General features: G+C 36.3%; 1 protein-coding gene across 2 annotated transcripts in view; it reads left to right on the top strand.

Moving 5' to 3' along the window:
* The window catches only part of v (Tryptophan 2,3-dioxygenase vermilion), a 243195-nt gene that overhangs the window by 150512 nt on the left and 71862 nt on the right, over nucleotides 1-20821 (top strand). For both annotated transcript variants that reach the window (XR_016549167.1, XM_090401607.1), the window contains exon 10: nucleotides 16176-16232. Coding sequence is in view for 1 of the 2 variants with exons in the window: in XM_090401607.1 (XP_090257733.1) it covers nucleotides 16176-16232 (57 nt within the window). In the remaining variant the exon portion in view is untranslated. The remainder of the gene's footprint in view (nucleotides 1-16175; nucleotides 16233-20821) is intronic.

Below are 20821 nucleotides of genomic sequence, written 5' to 3' on the forward strand. Positions count from 1 at the left end.
TTTTTAATTTTTTCTATTACTGGTTCTTGGTTTAATTCTTTCATAATTTCTTCATTTCTTTTGCGATCAAATAGGGTATACTTTGCAGTTTTTCTCATAAACTTCATTTCTGCTGTTGTTAATCTTTGTTTGTCTTTTTGTTTTATTGTCCAGATTTTGCTTCCATACATTAAGACTGGTAGGGCTAATGTATTGTATACTTTTAGTTTGGTTTAAATATAGAGTTAATTACACCTGTTATTTTTAAATATTTTGCAATTTTTACATTTATATCTTTTTCATTTTCATATGTGATCATGCATCCTAGGTAGTTAAATGAATTCACCTGTTCTAAGATCTTGTTATCTATTACTATTTTAGTTCTTGCTGGATCTTGTCCTTTAAAGGCCATAGTTTTTGATTTTTCTGTTGATATTATCATACCATAATCTTTGGCTATCTCATTTAGATCTAAAATAGCTTTCTGTAAGTTATTTTCAGAATTTGTAATTATTATTTGGTCATCGGCAAAGAGGAGAGTGTTTAAGCTTACTGTAGGAGAAAGTTTAATTCCTTGATGTAAATTTTTATTCCATTTTATTATTATTACATTTAAATAGATATTAAAAAGAGTTGCTGAGAGGGGACATCCCTGTCGGACCCTTTGGTTTATCTCTCTTGTATATGATAGCTCGTGGTTTAATCTTATTTGTATTTGATTATTTTCATAATGCTTGTGATAGCTTTTAGGATATTATTTGGTATTTGTCTTTCTTTTAATATGTTAAATAATGTTTCTTTTAACTTTGTCAAATGCTTTTTCAAAGTCAATAAATGCAATACGTGTTTCTAAATTATATTCTCTTCTTTTCTCTATTATTAATTTTAGGCAAAAGGCCGGGTCTATACACGATCGTTCTTTTCTAAATCCATTCTGTACTTCTAAAATAAAGATTTCGGAATATTTCATTAGTTTGCTATTTAAGATTCTGCTATATATTTTGAAACAGGAATTTAGTATACTGATACCTCTATAGTTTTTAGGGTCATCTCTGTTACCTTTTTTAAAGATAAGTTTTAAAAGAGGTAAACCATGAGTAGACATAACTATACATAATAAATAACGGAAAAAACTCACGTAGAAATATTATTTAATAGTATAATCTTCGCCTGTGTGTCACAGGCATCTTCATCATTTGGACATTTCTGATATCATGATCAGTTTAGATGTTGTTTCTTTATTTACAAATGTGCCTCTTTCGGAAAGTATTGAATTCCTTCAGCATTGTAAACTTATTTGATTTTGTAATAAATTCTGGTTATTTTTCTTTTAAAAATAAGTTGTATCAACAAATTGAAGGAACAGCAATGGGTAATCCTCTCTCTCCTGCTAACTCCAATTTCTTTATGGAACATTTTGAACAGCGTATCTTTGACAATATTTCTCCCAGACCTACTCATTGGTTCAGATATGTCAATGACATTTTTGCTGTATGGAATGGCTCTTCTGATGAACTTCAACAATTTCTCAATAAGTTAAACGCATTTCATCCTAGGATCAAGTTTACCCTAGAAGTAGAATCAAATAAGCAGTTAGCCTTTTTAGATCTTCTAATTCTTCACCAACCAGATGGTAACCTACATTTCTCAGTTTATAGAAAGAAGACTCATACAGGCCATTTTATCCATGCGGAATCTCATCACCATCCCAGTCAAAAGGCAGGAACTATTAAAACACTGGTTCATCGGGCCCACTCCTTTTGTTCTACAGACGATCTTTTACAGCAAGAAATACGATATATAACTTCTTCCTTTCTATCTAATGGCTATAAGAATTGCTTCATTAAAAGAACTTTGAGTAGATTTAATATATCTCCCTCTTCAAACACAGAGGAAATAACGCGCATTACCATCCCTTATATACAAGGCATCAGTGAACGTATAGCAAAAACTTTAAAACCACTGAATATTTTTGTTGCCTTTCGACCGTTTAGAAAAATCTCCACCTTTCTCGCTTCTCCAAAGGACAAGCTTCCACATCTTAATCATCCAGGTGTCTACCAGATTCCGTGCTCTTGTGGATTATGTTATTTCGGACAAACGGGAAGATCTGCCTCCATTCGGCTAGAAGAACACCAATCTTATATTGAATACTTTAAACCTGAAAAGTCTGGACTTGCAGAACATGCCATCTTCACTAGACACAGAGTTCATTGGAGAAAGACAAGAGTTCTTCACAAAAGTCAGTTTCTCATGGAACGCCTTTATAAAGAAGCATGTGAAACTCTACTTCATTCTCCTAACTTAAACAGATCCGATGGCTTACGTCTATCCCCTTTATGGGAGATAGTACTTTACAAATCAGCTAATCTTTCCTAACTTTTTATTGTATTAATTTTTTTTTTTTTTTTTTTTTTTTTTTTTTTTTAGGAAAGTTATTGACCTTTTTAGTTATCTTACACCAGCTACTTAGGTGGTGCTTTTTGGAATTGTCAGTTAGTGTTTAATTTTGTGCTTAATTGTACTGAAGATGCCTGTGACACACAGGTGAAAATTATACTATTAAATAATATTTCTACGTGAGTTTTTTCCGTTATTTATTATGTATAGTTTTTTAAAGATAGGAATCACAATTGCTTTTTTCCATTCTATTGGGGGATATCAGTTGAATAAATGTTATTTAAAAATAATAAGAGTCTTTCTTTGAATCTTGTTCCTGCATATTTATATAGTTCTGAACCTAGCTTATCTTCGCCAGGTGATTTTCCGTTTCTTCTTTCTTTCAGACTGATTTCTAATTCTTCTTTAGTTATTTCCTTTTCATTTTTGTTGATTGTTTGCCAGTTGTCTTTTTTAAAATATTAGTCTGTCCACAATTCTGTGTAGTAATTTAGAAATTCTTCTAATTTCAATTAGGTGTTTAATTTTATGTTTTCTTTGGTATCTGCATTTAAGTGTTTCAAAATCTTATATTATTTTATATGGCGCTAGTGTCCTTGGTGAATGTGGCAGTTGTGTTTAGTTAGGCTAGAAAATGTGTTTTTAAATTTAAATATAGTATGGCTTTTTGTCTCAAATTGTGCTGCAATTGTGCATCGGTTAGATACAAGTGTCCTTCAGTGGTGTTATTGTTTGGAACTGTGTTGTATATATTGTGTTTTCGCTGCCGTTTGTTTCACTACTTCAACATGTAAAGATGACATCCAACAAGAAACGTACATCAGCAGTGTGCAGAACCTACTTCTACACGAAGGCTGCCTCAGCGTTAGATTTTTCAAAATGGATGCGTTGCGGAAACTGCTACATGTATGCATTGAAGAATGTGAAGGATCTGTGGTCAGTCTGGCTAAATGAGAAGAACGAAAATGTCGATGTGTGTGAGAAGTGTCGGGATAGGCTGGAGTGTTTAGGAATGGAAGCTGACATTGGGACTGTAGCAGAAGAACTTCGGCGGGAGTTCATGAAATTGAAAAATGACCTTCATCTTCTACATGAGGAATTGGAAGTGCTCAGTAAGGAGATACTGGAAGTTAAAACTGAGTTTAAAGTGTTAAACAGAGAAATTAGGACTATAGAGATTACTTTAGCTGAAGTAACTAGAACAGGATTATGTATGGTGAGTCTTTGGTGAATGATGCAGTAATAAATAGTATGGGAGTGATTGGGAGTCAACAAAATAAAACCTCAAGAGGCCTAGAAGAAACGAGATGTCTTGAGAGTGGGGGGGGGAGTAAGTAAAAGAGCATTGAGTAATGAAAATGAAACTGGGAGAGTCATGCTGAATAGCATAGAAAATGAGTCCATGAGTGACCCTTGTGTGGACTTGAATGAAGTTAAGAGTGGTAAGATATATGGTAATTCTACGATTAAGGGTATGGAGAGTGGTATGCATGAGGAGTGCTTGGCTGGTGGGACAATAGAAAGAGTGGCTTTAGCAGTAAAGAGATGGCATGAAGCAGACAAGATGATAGTTATGGTGGGTACAAATGACCTGAGTGGTGGTATAAATCGGGTAGGAAAATATTTAAGAACATTGTTAGATATTGTGAAGAGGAAAAGTGTCAATGGGAGGATAGTGTGTGTGCTGCCTCGTTTTGACAATTACGAGTTAAGTAGATGAGCAATGATAATGAATGATATGATTACAAGAATGTGCAAAAAAAGAGGTCTGGAATTTGTTGATGTTTGGAGTGTGTTTGAATGAAAAAGACAGTTGTATGCTAGAGACTGCATCTGAACATGGAAGGACATAAGCGATTGAAGAAGTTACTGTTTTCTGAACAAGTTGAAGTAATTGGGCAGGGAAACTAATATTGAAAAGGTTGAGTGTAAGAGAGAGAAACTTTAGCACTGATGGTATATTTATTGATCCTTATTTGCAGAAGAGAGGGGGATAAAAATCGGCATGGGACTATTGGAATTGGTGGCTTATATATCAGTTATAAAGCCGGTACAAAATCTAGAGGGAATCTGCAATTTTTGTATACCAATGCAAGAAGCGCATTAGAAATAAGAGTGAAGAAATTTTGGCATTAGTCAGTGCAATCTCACCAAAAGTTGTAGGCATTAGTGAAACTTGGCTGTCAGTAGAAGATGTGGTCACTGGAATTGAATGTGATGGGCACAGTATTTTCAGGGAGGATAGAGAAGATAGAACAGGGAGAGGAGTACTGTTGATGATAGCTGATTTGTTGCAGCTAAAGAAAGCAGTATATCAAGATGATAGACATGTGAATGAGAGTTCATTTGAGGCAGTCTGGTGCGAAATAGTGACCAATGCAACCAAATATACAGTTGGATGCTGCTATAGGCCAGGGAGTACAGGGAGAGATATTGAATTCATGCATCAGCAAATTAGTGCAATGAGTGCAATTTTAGTGATTATTAGGGGATTTTAATTATGGTGATATCAATTGGAAGGAGGAAATATCACGTAGAAAAAAGGAAATGGAGTTCATACATCTTCTATGAGATAATTACTTGAAACAGCAAGGCAGGTGAAATGGTTGCACTAATTGTGTCTGTTCACCCAAAGATTGTCAGAATAAGTGAGACATGGTTGGAAAAGGATGACATCCTGACAGGAATAGAGATGGAAGGGTATGATGTGTTTCATGAGGATAGAAGGGGTAAAAAGGGAGGGGGAGAGTGCTATTGATGATAGAGAAAGAGTAATGTCCATACAAAGTAGAGATGCAAGATGGAAATAGTGCCAGTGGTTTTGAGGCAGTATGGTGCAAGATAGAGGTGAATGGAATCAAATACTTCGTGGGATGTTGTTATAGACGAGGTAATGTGGATGGTGGTGATAGCAAAATGTATAGTCAAATTAGCCAAGCAAATAAGAAAAGGGTGATCGTTATGGGTGATTTTAATTATGGCAATATAGACTGGAATGATGAGATAGCAACTGGAAGTAAAGAAAATGAGTTTCTTGAGTTTTTGAGGGATAACTAATTCAGACAGTATGTAACAGGGCACACGAGGATTAAAGGTCGTGGATTTGGTCATCTCATCAGAGGATGTAATTATAAATGAGGTGTCAAATCATCCACCAATTGGTGAGAGTGACCATGAGGTGATTACCTGGGTGGTTGCCAGCAGTGCAAGGACCCCTGTGAGTAAAGGGTATATGTGGAACTACAAGGGGGTTGATTATGAAGAGCTCAGGAGACAGCCTGCAGGTGTAGCATGGAATGAGGAGTTAGCTGGAAAAGAGATCAATGCAGCTTGGGGGATTTTCAAAAACTATCTAGCAGATGCAATGTTTGAATGTATTCCAAGGTTGAGAAGGTTAAATAAGGTAGGTGTGAGATGGATGAATAAAGAGATTAAGCATGCGATACAGAGAAAAAGGGCATTGTGGAGGCAGCATAACAGAAGTGGAAATAACCAATTTCATGAGGTCTACAAAGACCAGGCAAAGAGGGTGACTTGGTTGGTGAGAGTAGCTAAAGAGGGGTATGAACAGCAGTTAGCTAATGAAGCCAAAAAGAATCCTAGGGAGTTCTTTCGATATGTAGCCAGCAAAAGAAACAATGATTATGGAAGGATGACATTGATTGGAGAAAATGGTATGAAGACAGATGTTGCAGAACGTGTGGTGGAGATACTTAATGAGCAGTTCATAAAGATCTTTCAATCTTGTGAATGTGACTTCATGGAGAGATTGAGAGCAGTTGATAATGGGGAGGAGAGACTGACTGTAAGTGAGCAAGAGATGTTTGGGGAGTTGAGTAAACTAGATGTAAATAAGGCTGTGGGACTTGATAATATATCACCGCATATTCTGACGGAAAGTGCCAGAGAGTTGACACCTGCCTTGACATATTTTTTTAATACGAGTCTTCCACTTGGTCAAGTTCCTAAGGAGTGGAAGGAGGGCAAGATTTTGCTACTTCATAAAGGAGGTGATCGAAATCAAGCATCAAACTATAGGCCTATCTGTGTGTCAGATGTTGTGGTTAAGTTGTTGGAGAAGCTTGTGAGAACTAGGATCCAGAGTTGGGTTGATAACAATGGTATAATCTTTGATGGACAGCATGGATTTGCTAAAGGGAGGTCATGTTTTAGTAATCTATTTACTTAATACAATAAAGTGACTGCTTCCTTGGACAGAGGAGAAGGATACACAGTAATATACTTGGATTTTGCAAAAGCTTTTGATAGAGTACCTCATGATAAGTTAACAGTCAAACTAGAGCAGATGGGGTTGGATATTAGATTAGTGCATTGGATTGGAGACTGGCTATCTGATGGGTATCAACAAGTTGTGTATGGGGGTGCGATAATCAGGAAAAGGAAAGGCACTAGTGGAGTGCCTCATGGGTCTGTTTTAAAGCCATTACTATTTAACTTGTATATTAATGATATTGGTGAAGATTTGGATGGAGATATTCAGTTGTTTGCAGATGATGCAAAGTTGGGATGAACCATAAAGAGTAGCGAAGATGTTGTGGCCTTGCAAGAAGACTTGAATAAACTGAGTGATTGGGCACGGAAATGGGGATGTGAGTTCAATGTTGCAAAATGTAAGGTTTTAAAATTTGGAAAACAAAGATGGGATGCAGAATTTATGCTTGGTGAGAATATATTGTTGGAGGTAGAGGAAATAAGAGATCTGGGGGTGATAGTGGATAAGGATCTAAAATTTAGGGGACACATTGCCAAAATTGTGAAGACATCGCAAAGGCTTCTGGGAATGATGCGGAGGACACTGTCGTGTAGAAGTAGGGAGATTCTTGTTCCGTTATATAAGGCTTTGATTAGGCCATACATGGACTATTGTGCCCAGATTTGGTCACCGGTTTTTCAGAAGGATGAAGAAATGTTGGAAAGGGTCCAAAGGTGACTGACTAAGGTAGTTTCTGACCTCTGGAATGTTGAGTATGAGGAAAGATTGAGAAGATGTAATTTGCAGAGTCTGGTGGAGAGGAGAAAGAGGGGAGATATGATAGAGACCTACAAGTTGGTAAGGGGTTGTTATAAGATCAATGGTGGAGAAGTTCTACAGAGAATAGTGGGAGATCAGGGGAGAACCAGAGGTCATCCCTGGAAACTGTATAAAGAGGGTGTGAGTAGGGGAGTGAGAGGCAGGTTTTTTTCGTGCAGAGTTGTGAATGATTGGAATGCCTTACCTGAGAGTGTGGTGTCTGCAAAGAGTTTGAGTGTGTTTAAGGCCCGGTATGATGAGATGTGTGTGTGTGATAAAAGGACCTCCCAGATGAGTCTTTGACTCCATGAAGTCTTGGGGTAATAATAATAATAATAATAACTGAAGGGACATGTGGTGTGAGAGTGTTGGACCTGGTTATTGGTTCAGAGGATATATGCTTAAGTAAGGTGCCCTCGTTAACTTCAATTGGCGAAAGCGATCATGTGGTATTGACTTGGGAGGTTGCAGAATCTGTGGATTTTTCTGTTAAGAAGGAGTATATATGGAACTACAGGTTAGGCAATTATAACAATCTTTGGAGTGAGCTTGCAGCCATCCCATGGCAAAACATATTCAGGGGAAAGATGTTAGCGTGCATGGGATAAAATCAGCGGGTATATGAGGAAAGCAATATCAGATTGTGTCCCCATGGTCAGGAAGTCAAACAAGGCAGGCGTTAGATGGATGAGCAGTAGTATCAAGCTTGATCTGCAAAAAAAGAAAATGTTATGGAGTATTTACAAGGAGAAAGGCGATCATACACCCATGAGCAGTACAAGGCTCAAGCTAGGAAGGTTACCAGCATAGTAGGAAAAGCTAATTCAGATTATGAGAAGACCTTAGCCAAAGCGATCAAGGGTAATCCCAAAGAGTTCTTCCACTATGTGGCAAGTAAAAGTAAGAATGACTTCAGAAGGATAACTTTAGTGGGTGCCGATGGTATTGAGATGACAAAAACAGATATAATAGTTGAGTTACTGAGTTATCTCTTTTCAAAAATCTGTCATCCAAGTGAGGATATCTCTGTACCTGTAGCAATAACTAATGTGAGAATTGAAGCTAAGAAATCAGAGGTATTTAATATATTGCAAAATTTAAATGCAAACACTGCTGTAGGCTTAGATGGAATATCAGCTCGGGTGTTGCGTGAATGTGCAAATGAATTGTCAACCCCTCTTACTTGGGTATTTAATTTAAGTTTGAACTCTGGTATGGTCCCTAGGGAGTGGAAGTTAGGCAAAGTAGTTCCTTTGTATAAGGGTGGCTCTAAAACTGCGGTAGTTAATTACAGACCAATCACCATCTCAGGAGTAGTGGTAAAAGTATTGGAAAAGTTGGTTAAAGACAAAATTCAAGAATGAGTGGATCAGGATATGATAATCTATATAGGCCAACATGGTTTTGTTAAAGGTAGATCCTGCCTTAGCAATCTATTAACTTTTCATAATAGAATGACATCTGAGTTGGACAAAGGAACTGGCTACACAGTGGTACTTCGGGATTTTGCTAAGGCTTTTGACAGGATACCCCATGGAACACTGTTATGTAAATTGGAGCAGATGGGAATGGATACTAAATTGGTGATATGGATAGGAGAATGGCTCAGGGAGAGATACCAGAAGGTGGTGTATGGTGGTGCCGAGTCCATGATGAGGCAGGTGACCAGTGGTGTGCCTCAGGGCTCTGTGCTTGGGCTATTGTTGTTTAATTTGTATTAAAATGACATAGGAAATATGTCATTTTAATACATATTTCCTGTGTCAGGGAGATATTCAGTTGTTTGCTGATGATGCAAAGTTGGGTAGCGCAATAAAAAATCAAGCTGATGTTGAAAGTTTGCAGGATGATTTAAATAAGCTGGTAGAATGGGCAAAAGGTAATGGATGTCAGTTCAATGTGGAAAAGTGTAAAGTCGTGCATTTTGGGATTAAAAGATTACCAGCTGTGTTCTACATTGATGGAACAGTACTCCGAGAGATTGATGAGGCTAGGGACTTAGGGGTGTTGGTAGATAGGGAGATGAAGTTCAGAGGACACATTGCTAAGGCGTCCAAGATTGCACATAGGATTACTTGGTTGTTGAGGAACACACTGACATCCAGAAATAAAGAGGTTATTATTCCTCTTTATAAAGCGTTGATACTTCCACATTTGGATTACTGTGCTCAGGTATGGTCACCTGGATTCCTTGGAGATGAGGAGGCTGTGGAGAGGGTTCAGAGAAGAGTGACTAAGTTGGTGAGTGATGTAAAAAATGCTCCCTACATTGATAGATTGAAAGCTTGTGGATTGCAGAGGTTGGCTGATAGGCAGAGAAGAGGGGATATGATAGAAACATTTAAATTACTGAAAGGTTTTTATAGGATTGATGCAAGGGAAATGTTTCAGCTGTGTGATAGTGATGGAAGAACAAGAGGTCATCCCTGGAAATTAAAGAAGAGTGTGGTTAACAAGGATGTCAGAACAAGGTTTTTTGCCTGGAGGGTGGTGAATGAGTGGAATTCATTGCCTGACTTAGTTGTGAGCTCTTCGTCTGTAAATGAATTCAAGAAGAGATATGACAGATATTGTTTTGCTAGTTTGGGTCTCCCACGATGAGTCTATTGACTCCATGGAGATACATGTAATAATAGTAATATATAAATCATGTTCTAAATTAGAAACAAATTTGTTTCATGATTCTCTATGTCTTTTTCTGACTTCTCTTTTAGCTATGGCTCTTATTCTTTTATATTCTATTTCATCTTCTAATCTTTTACTGCTTAACCATTTGTGATAGGCTTCTTTTTTCTTTTTGATTATTTCTTTGATTGTATCATCCCAGATCTTCAGTTTTTTCCTTTTATTGAATTTTTTGGTCTTTCCTAAGCTTTCATTTGCTGCTGCATTTAGTGTCATTTTTATATTAAGCCATTCTATTTCTATTTCTTCATTTTGTTTTATTTTATCTAGATATTAGTTAATTCTTTGTTCATATAGCCATTATACATTTGTGCCATTCAGTAGTCTAGTTTTATAAACAAATGTTTCAATTTTTCTTTCTGTTCTTGTTACTTGTAGCCATTTAGGTGGTAATCTTAATTTTATTTTAACAAGGAAGTAGTCATTGCTTATTTCATATCCTTCTGTCAACTCTAACATCTAGTGAAAATTTTGATGTCTTTTGATTTAATATAAAGTAATCTAATATTGTTTTCCATCCTCTTGCTGCCCAAGTATATTTATGTTTGTCTTTATGTTTATAGAAGGAATTCATTATTTTTAGGTTATTATAAACTACAAGGTCAATCAATTTTTTGCCATTCCTGTTTAGAGTATGTTCTCCATGTATTCCTATATTATTTTTAATTTTCGTGTTTCCAATTCTTGCATTTAAGTCTCCTGCTAAAATTACGTAATCATTTTTATTTATTTTATTATATATGTTTTGTAGCTGATTATAAAAATCAATATTATCCTGTTCTCTTCCTTCTTCTGGGGCATATAAACCAATTATTGTTAAATAGCCTGTATTTATTTTTATTCTAGCTTCTATTATTCTTCCATTCCATAATTTATATTTGAACTGTTTTGAAAGGGAGTTATGATTCCAAATCATGACTCCTGCTTGTGCTCTTTGGTCTCTGTCGACTCCACCGTATATCACATTAAAATTTTTGGTTCTCATAGTTCCTTTTAATTTCTTTTTTTGTTTCAGTAATTACTGCTATTTTAAAATTTCTTTCATTTAATAATTGGTCTAATTCTATTTCTTTATATGCTATTCCTCTTACACTCCAGTTTGCTATGTGTATTATATTTTGTCATTTCCATTTTTGTTTTACCTTTTCCATTCCAGGGTCATTTCCCATAGATTCAATCCGATTATCTTTTTCTGTCAGCTTACAAGTACAATTATGTTCTCCATGTCAGGGGACTAGCCTGACGATGGAATAGTTCAGTGGTAGGGCTGCTACCTTAAGGCTTCTGAACTAGCCTTACATGTACAAATTATGTACAAATTAAAATAAAAACAAATTAAACAAACTAAAAGTAGTATATAGAGGAAGATTCAGTAAAAATCAGGTGGCTAGTGGTATTTCACAAGGCATCTGCTTTCTATGAATTCTGCTGCTCCATGTACCAATTTTTTTTATCAGTCCATCAACTGTCCTCATATCCATATCACCAGTTTCATGTTCATCTCCATTTGTTCCAGTTTTCATGACAGAGTTCCATGGGGTATCCTGTGAAACACTCTGGCAAAATTGAGCAGTATCATTATTATTATTCATGCCTCCATAGAGTCAAAAGACTCATCATGTAGTCATTTCTTTTATCCAACTCTGCTGTCACTCTGTTATAAAAAGTTAGTAAATTACTAAGGCATGATCAACCCTTTATAAAGCCATGAGTATCATATTCTTATCCTTTTATTCCTGAATTCTGTATTTGACTGACATTTCCGGTTATTTTATCTCCACTTCTGAGATATTGATTAGTATATAATTTGCTATCACAATCTTAGAGCCTACAATTTTACTCAACTTTTCTTATTACTTATTTATTACATCATATCAGATTTATTAGATTATTATTTTATTGTTAATGTAACTTAGGAATCTTAAAGTGCTTTATGCATTAGATAAGTGATCAGTTAATGGATGTTAACATCAGTTAACATCCACTAAGAGTGGAGGCTTTGGAAGGCAGTGACACTAATGATTTTGAAAGCATATGGTGTGAGGCAGAGATAGGCAAGACAGGATATTTAGTGGGATGTTGCTACAAACCAAGGAGCACAGAGGGTGGGGACCAGGAGCTTTCCAAATTCTTGCAATTCTCCAGGAGCTTGCCAAATTCTTACAATTCTTGCACTTGCCAAGCTCAACTTGACAGTTGAGCTTGGCAAGTGCAAGAAGAATTATTGTTATGGGAGATTTTAACTACAGCTGTATAAATTGGGGAGAGGAAGATGCATGTAGCAATAAGGGAATGGAATTTCTAGAATTCTTGAGGGACAAATGTTTTAGGCAACATGTAATAGAGGGAACAAGAGGTTCAAGAGCTTTGGATTTGGTCATAGCATCAGAAGAGTTGATAATAACTGAGATGACGTCTCTCCCATAATAGTCTTAGACATCAACTTGGGAAAGTTTCATGGAGAGAGGAATTGGAAGGCTGGGATATCATTAGTGCTTGGGAATTTGTGAAGGAATATTTGTTAGCAGCAATAGTAAGCTGTATTCCACAAGTTCTGCATGTGAAAAAGATGCTATGGAAGAGATATAAGGAGACAGGTGAAGAGCAGATGCATGAAGAATATCAGACACAGCCAGGAGAGTGACTAGTATGGTATGGAAGGTGAAACTGGAATATGAAAAGAGATTGGCACTAAGATCCAAAGAAAATCCTAGGGAATTTTTTAGCTATGTGGCCAGTAGGAGGAGAAATGATTGTGGAAAAATGACATTGTGGGATAAAAATGGGAATAAAGTGACTGATGCAGAGGACATAGCGGAATTGTTCAATGAACACTTTATTGGTGTATTTCATCCTGGAGGAGTAAATTTTAATACTAGAGGGATAGGGCAGGTTCAAGGTTTAGAGGTGCAGGAGGAGAGCGTGTTTCAAATACTGAGTACTCTGGATGTCAGTAAAGCTGTAAGATTGGATGATATTTCACCACGAGTTTTGAGAGAATGTGCTAAAGAACTAACAGCTCCTTTGACATGGCTTTTCAATGAAAGGCTCACTACAGGAAAGGTGCCCATGGAAGAAGGAAGGGAAGATAGTGCCATTGCATAAGGGCGGTAGCAGCCTGGAAGTGTCTAATTATAGGCCAGTTTGTGTGTCATCAGTAGTTGTTAAGATCTAGGAGAAATTAGTTAAGGACCGTATACAACATTGGGCAGATGAGGGTAATGTTATCTGTGAGAGTCAACATGGATTTGTGAAGGGCAGTCTTGTTTTAGTAATATGCTAGCCTTTTATAATAAAGTTACAAGAGCAGTAGATGAGGGAAAGGCATATACTGCCATTTTCTTGGATTTAGTGAAGGCATTTGACAGAGTGCCACATGATAAGCTGATATTTAAGTTGCAGCACATGGGTTTGGATGTCAGGTTGGTCAACTGGATTCAGGATTGGCTGTCCGATAGGTATCAGAGAGTTGTGTATGGTGGGGCAGTTTCAAGGAGGCAGAGGGTTACAAGGGGGTCCCACAGGGCTCAGTACTGGGACCTATATTGCTTAACCTTTTTATCAATGATATTGTCAGTGGATTGCAAGGGGATATTCAGTTCTTTGCAGGTGATGTGAAGCTGGGAAGGGTTATTAGTAATAGTGCAGATGTGGTAATCCTGCAAGAGGGTTTGAATAAGCTAGACAGATGGGCAAATGAATGGCGGTGTCGGTTTAATGCAGCAAAATGTAAGGTCTTGAGGTTTGGGACACATCGATGGGACGCTGCATATTCTATTGGAGGAACTATACTGGAGGAAGTAGGGGAGACGAGAGAGAGAGAGAGAGATCTGGGGTTGATGATTGATAGAAACCTGAAATTCAGGTGACATATTGCAAAGGTAGTGAAGGTAACACAGAGGATTGCTGCAATAATGAGAAGGACGCTGACCTGCAGAGATAAAAGAGTTATCATTCCATTGTATAAGACTCTGATCAGACCACACTTAGACTATTGTTCTCAGATTTGGTCCCCAGGATTTGAAGGGGATAAATTAATGTGGAAAGGGTACAAAGGCAGATAACAAAGACAGTTTCAGGATTGTACAATGTTAGTTATGAGGATCGGCTGAGGGAATGTGGACTGCAGAGTTTGGTGGATAGAAGGAGAGGTGATATGATCGATACTTTTACACTGTTGAAAGGTGGTTATAGGGTTGACATTAGGTTGTTCTTTTGCTTGAACAGCAGGAAGGAGCGATGACAAGGGGCCATCCCTGGAAGTTACGAAAGGAAACTGTGAGCAAGAGGGTAAGGAGTGGTTTCTTTACATGGAAAGTGGTTGAACCATGGAATGCATTGCCTGAGAGAGTGGTGAGAGTGAGAATGGTCAATGAGTTTAAGGATGGTATGATAGACTTTGTGTTTCCTAGGAGGGCCCTCTCATGATGAGTCTTGATGGACTTGTGTTTCCTAGGAAGGAACCTCCCACGATGAGGCTTTTGACTCCTTTGAGGCCTAAATAATAATAATAATAATAATAATTAATGCATTAAAATTCCTCAATGTTGCAAAACACTGAGGAATTTTTAGCCAAAAGCTTATTTCTTAGCTCTGAACTTGCAGTTTAATATTTGTGCATTATAATACAGTTGTTATTTACATCATGAGATGAAGATTTTCTTTTTGTATGTGATTCTCATAAAACCATTATTTTTTGCCTTGTATGAAAGGTAATAAAACAGTTGCACATTCACAGTACTTAGTTAACTCACAGTACTGAATAGTACTGTGAGTTAATCTGATAATCTAATTTCCCTGCTCTAGTGAACAAACATCAAACTTTTTCAAACCACTTCAGGCCTTCAGTGCACTGGATAGTGTACTGGAGGTCAGAAGTTATTTGCAACTGGAGAGCAGATATGCTATTCATTCAGCAAACCAGGTCAGCAAATGATTGGAATTAAGACAAAACCCATCACAGAAGAAATTGGAAAAGCATCAAAACGGCACACAAAACTAAATCCTAACCAAGAAAGTGCTTCAGGATGTATCAGAAGCATTCAGAAATTTACTCAGAAACAAGATACCATAAATACAGTTTTTCCTCTCCATGACTAACACAAGTATCATCCTCTTAGCCATTATACCTATTTAGGTTTCATATCCACTGTCTTCTACCACTGCAACCTTAAGCACCAGACCTGCCTTGCTGTTTTTACACATCAGCAAATAAATAGATGCAAAGTGTCCAGGTATCTACCGAAACTGAAATAACTTTTGGATATTATTGAAATAACATGGATATGAAGCATAAATTATAACTCATTAACTTGGTTAGATGAGTGTTATTTAGGTGTGCACACCTTTATATGCTGATCAGCTCTCAGATCCTCATGAACTAATCCTTGGTACAATAGAATAGAATTGCAGGACTTGAATTGCTATATGCATCAGGACTCTTAGTGGTTAGCCTCCCTTCCTTCCTTCCTTTTTTTTAGGCACTGACAAATCACTGAAATCTGGAAAGAATAAAGAACCTACACTAACTTACCCATCATCGATGAAAAACTGGAGATTAGCTTTTCACATCAATGATAGAATATTTAGTAATTAATTAAATTTATTAGGTCCACACCCTCATGAATCATGTTTTTCTTCCACGGGTATTTAAGTAATTAAATAATTATTATAGGTTGTAGGGTTTTTTTGTTGTTGTTTTAAACCAAACTATATTTTTTCTAGCCTAACATAGAAGGCATTTATGCTTGTAAAGTAAATGTATTGCATTTGCATCTTTTATTCAACCAGATGTGCTGTGACATATCTGCATGTCTCATCACTGTCAACTGTGTTGTTTGATTAATTGATATTTGGTGATGATGCTAATATGAACTTCAAAACATTTATTTAAAATATTTATTATATCAACCATTTTTAGTGATCCATAAGCATTTTAATATCAGTATGCTAAAAAAAAACTATATTTACTGTTTCTGAAAATAAAAGAATTGGGTGCTAATTTTGGCATACTAATTTGAATCTGGATATCACATTAAGGTTTTTATTATTATTATGTATTTCATTTATTTCTTTACAGGCTGAAAATAACCCATCTAGAAAAGAAGCTCTGTTGCAAAAATATACTAATCAAAAAGTAAGCGAATAAATAAAGTAAATTCTTTGTTTTTTTTTACAAGTTTTTATCATTTAAAGAAATGAAAAAAAATGTTGTGTCTATCATATCAACATAGTAATTTGCTGAACATCGCTAATAATGTTAATTATTAACAGATTCATTATTATTATTATTAATTATATTAGATGTTGATATAATTGATTGTTATTATTATTATTTTTATGCTAGTAACTACAAACTCCAAAGAAATATCAAGGAGGCCTGTTCACATTACATACCACTTATCATACACTGTGCATCATGATACATACGCTGGTTGATATATCTTAGCAAAGTGAACATTCATTATATGCATGGATAGGCTTATGTGTTCATCAGACATGTTGTAATAGATTTCATGGTATGATATGAACACAGATGGATAAGAAAATAACTATTTATTAACTATTTATTATTTATTAATGAACATTCATTAACTAAACAGTCTCATCAGCTTCTGACACAAAGGCACCATCTACATTCAATAAAGTTAATTCTACCATATTCATTCTTTCTTTTACTTGTGGCATAATGATAAAATCCTTCTCTATTGCCTTTAGCTTGCACAGCCAGTTTCTTTTTGGTCTGATCTAGCTTTATGCATCATATCTGTCTTTTCTGGCTTGTGCTTTATATGCTGGCTGTGGTGTCACCTGGTTAAACACTAGCCCCATTGTTTTCGCAGGGAATCAAGGCAAATTGTGAAAAGTCAGCTACTGGAACAAATTCAGAAACACACCCCAACTCAACATCACTCTGGTGATGTTGAGTTGGTGTGTTAAGATTGGTACTATCAACATAAGAATCCTGAATGACAAAGAAACGGAACTAGCAGAAGAATTGGATAAGTACCAGATTGATATACGGGTGACCAAAACAAAAAAAAAAAGACAAAAGGTAGAAGTGGAGAAATTTTTTGAAGCTTTATAGAAAGCAACTGACACAATGAAAAAGGAAAAGTTGGTCCTTCTTGGAGATCTAAATAGAAGTATAGGAAATGATTGTCAGACATACAGAAATATTTTGGAAAAATTTAGAGAAAAGAGCAAAGCTAATAATGCAAATACTTGTTAGATTTTTGCTCCCAGTATGGACCGGTTATTACTAACAAAATGTTCCAACATAAACATGCGCATAAAGTCACATGGAGAAGAGGCAAGGAATAAGAAAAGTCTCAGTGACTATGTTATTGTTGATAGTGATATTTATCACTGGTGCAGGACACTGGAATGTACAAAGGATTTGAAATTGGAAGTGATCACTATTTAGTCTTGGGCAGGGAAAAATTAAATTTCATTTTGAAAAGAACATGTAATAAAATTTTAAGGGGTGCTTAAGGGTCAAAGCCGTATAGCTGAGAGGAGACCTCCACATAGCCTTTAAAGGAATGCGGAGAACCGACCAGGGCTTCTGACCTAATGTCTAATCCTCACCTTCTCATGGTGCACCCTGTTGAGTATCTACCTGGATACTGAACTAACGAGGATGGACTGGCAATTTGGGATTTAACCAACCAAATTGTATTCTTACTGGTTAAACCAAAATATAAGATGATGGTACAACATGAAAAAATTTCATGCCGGCTGAGGCGTTGCCAGGTTAAACAAGGCCCCCGTTGTTTTCGACAGGGAACCAGGGCGAACAGCAAAAAGTCAGCTACTGGTACAAATCTGAAAACACATTCCAACTCAACATCACCAGAGTTAAAGATCGGTACTATTAACATAAGAAGCCTGAATGGCAAAGAAATGGAGCTAGCTGAGGAATTAGATAAGTACCAGATCGACATAATAGGGGTGACTGAAACAAAAAAGACAAAAACTGGTGAGATCTTTCTGTGCAATAAATACAAAATGTTATATTCAGGCAATGGCAATCAAGGAAAAGAAGTAGCCATAGTATTCAACACAAAATGCGAGGCTAATCTTCTTGAATGGCAGGCAATCTCAAGTAGAGTAATGTGGGCAAATATGAGAATGGGAAACTAGACAATGAGACTAAGTTGTGCCTATGGTCCCACAGAAGGTTCTACTAAGCTAGAAGTGAAGGAATTTTTTGAGGCTTTAGAAAAAGCAGCTGACACAATGAAAAAGGAAAAGTTGGTCCTTGTTGGGGATCTAAATAGCAGAGTAGGAAATGATTGTGAGACATACAAAAATATTTTGGGAAAATTTGGAGAAAAGAGCAAAGCTAATAATAATGGCAAATATCTGTTGGATTTCTGCTCAGGACATGGACTGGTTATTAACTAACACCATGTTCCAACATAAAAATGTGCACAAATTCACATGGAGAGAAGAGGCAAGGAATAAGAAAGGTCTCATTGACTATGTTATTGTTGATAGTGATGTTTTCTCCATGGTGCAGGACACAAGAGTGCACAGAGGATTTGAAATTGGAAGTTATCACTATTTAGTCTTGAGCAGGATAAAATTGAATTTCATATTGAAAAGAATAACATATAAGAAAGTTTTAAAGCGAATCTGTTCTCTGCCATGTTGGCAGGAAAATGACCCAGAGGAAGACCAAGATATAGTTGGATTGATACAGTACAAAGTGCCTTAGAAGATAGAAATATAAGATCTCATAATGTTGGAGTCTTGACAAGTAACAGATTGATTTGGAGGAAAATTGTAGATTGGAAGTTAGTAATGATGTCAATTTTTCATGTAGTACTATCATATTCTGTACATCCCTTGAGGGTAGATGGCAGGAATTTGATGATGATGATGATGAAGAAGAAAATTTTAAAGTGAAAAAAAGTTGAGCCGCTCTCAGATGTGAACTGTAAACTAAAAATCACAGACATTATTCAAGAAAAAATGAAAGAGTTTGAGAACGGGAACCAAACTTTGGAGGTTCAGTGGCAAATCCTGAGGAAAACACTGATTGATTGATTCAGCTAGAGAGGCATGTGATGAGATTGTCTGCAAAGGTAGAAAAATCAGAACTCCATGGTGGACACAGGAAGTTAAAGAGGCAATGGAGGAAAAGAAGAAAGTATATCAAAAGTTCCTGGCAAATAAGTCAGCTTGTGCTCTTAGAGAATACAGAGACAAATGTAAGAAAGCTAAAAACTGTATAAAACTAGCTGAACAGAAACCATGGGAAGCACTTTGGAAAGAACATAGAACATAAATATCAGGAAGGTGGCAAAATATTTTGGAGGCTGTTGAAAAAGTCAAGAAATGGAGGAAAGAATGCTATAAAGGAATTAGAGATGATGAAGGTGACATGAACACTGGAAAAAAAAATATCCTTGATGTATGGTGTAATTACTTTGAAATATTGCTAAATTAAACAAGCATCGACAGCACAGTGTTAAAAAAACATTAAACAACATTCAGTCAGAAATACATATCTGTACTTGAAGTAGAAAAAGCCATTAAAAGCCTGAAATGCGGAAAGACAGCGGGAGTAGATAATATTCGACCAGAAATGCTCAAGTATGAAGGTATAAAAGTCTTGCAATGGTTGCACTGCACTGCTAGTTCAGAAAGCCTGGACATAGGGATGAATTCCAGATGATTGGAATAGAGCCCTCATAGTATCCATATACAAAAAAGGAAATAAAACTGAATATGAGAATTACAGACATATTTCCCTACTGAGTGTTCCTGGTAAGATTAATACAAGTCTACTTGAAAAATGGTTGGGAAGGATTGTTAAAGGAAAGCTTGGTGAAGAACGAGCTGAATTGAGGCCAGATAGACTGCCAGGATCAGAGTTTCATGACAAATAGTTGAGAAAATGTGGGAATATTACAAAGATCTGTATTTAAGTTTTGTAAACCTGCAAAAGGCAGTGCCAAGATGCCAAATGACAAGGTGCCAAGAGAGAAGCTATTCAATATGCTACAGTTATATGATGTCAATGGGGCATTATATCAAGCAATACTTAGTCTTTATTTGAGTTGTAAGGCAGCAGTTAGAATTGAAGGAAGTACAGGAAGATGGTTTGATGTTAAATCTGGTGTCAGACAAGGATGTACATTATCCCCTCTGTTATTCATTATCTATATGGATTATATTATGAAGGAAAGTAGTATTAAACCCGATATCAAAATTGGAGATGTTAATCTCAGTTCTTTACTTTATGCAGATGATGTTATACTTCTAAATAAATCCAGTACAAGCCTGCAAGATTCTCTGACTAAATTGAATAACCGTTGTAATAAAGTTGAGAGTTGGTATGCAAATCAGCAATAACAAGACAAAGACGATGAAAATAGGCAGAACCATTGAAAATATTAACTGCATCGTGAACGGAGAACCTATGGAACAAGTAAAACATTTCAGCTACTTAGGCACAATTTTTAGTGAAGATAGTAAATTAAATATGGAAATAGACAACAGAATCAACAAAGCTGGTATGGTAGGAAGTCAACTGAATGCATTTATATGGAATAAGAGAGAAATTAGTCAAATCACTAAATTAGTTATACAAGACAGCGTTCAAACCATTTTTAACTTATGGATCTGAGAGCTGGTCAGAAATAAAATATTCGACCAAAGACACTAGAGACCACAGATATGAAAGTCCTGTGAAAGATTAGGGCATGAAAAGAT

Source organism: Typopeltis vanoorti, chromosome 12 (assembly GCF_054136105.1).
Source record: "Typopeltis vanoorti isolate ZY-2024b chromosome 12, IOZ_Tvanoo_1.0, whole genome shotgun sequence".
Classification (NCBI taxonomy): domain Eukaryota; kingdom Metazoa; phylum Arthropoda; class Arachnida; order Uropygi; family Thelyphonidae; genus Typopeltis; species Typopeltis vanoorti.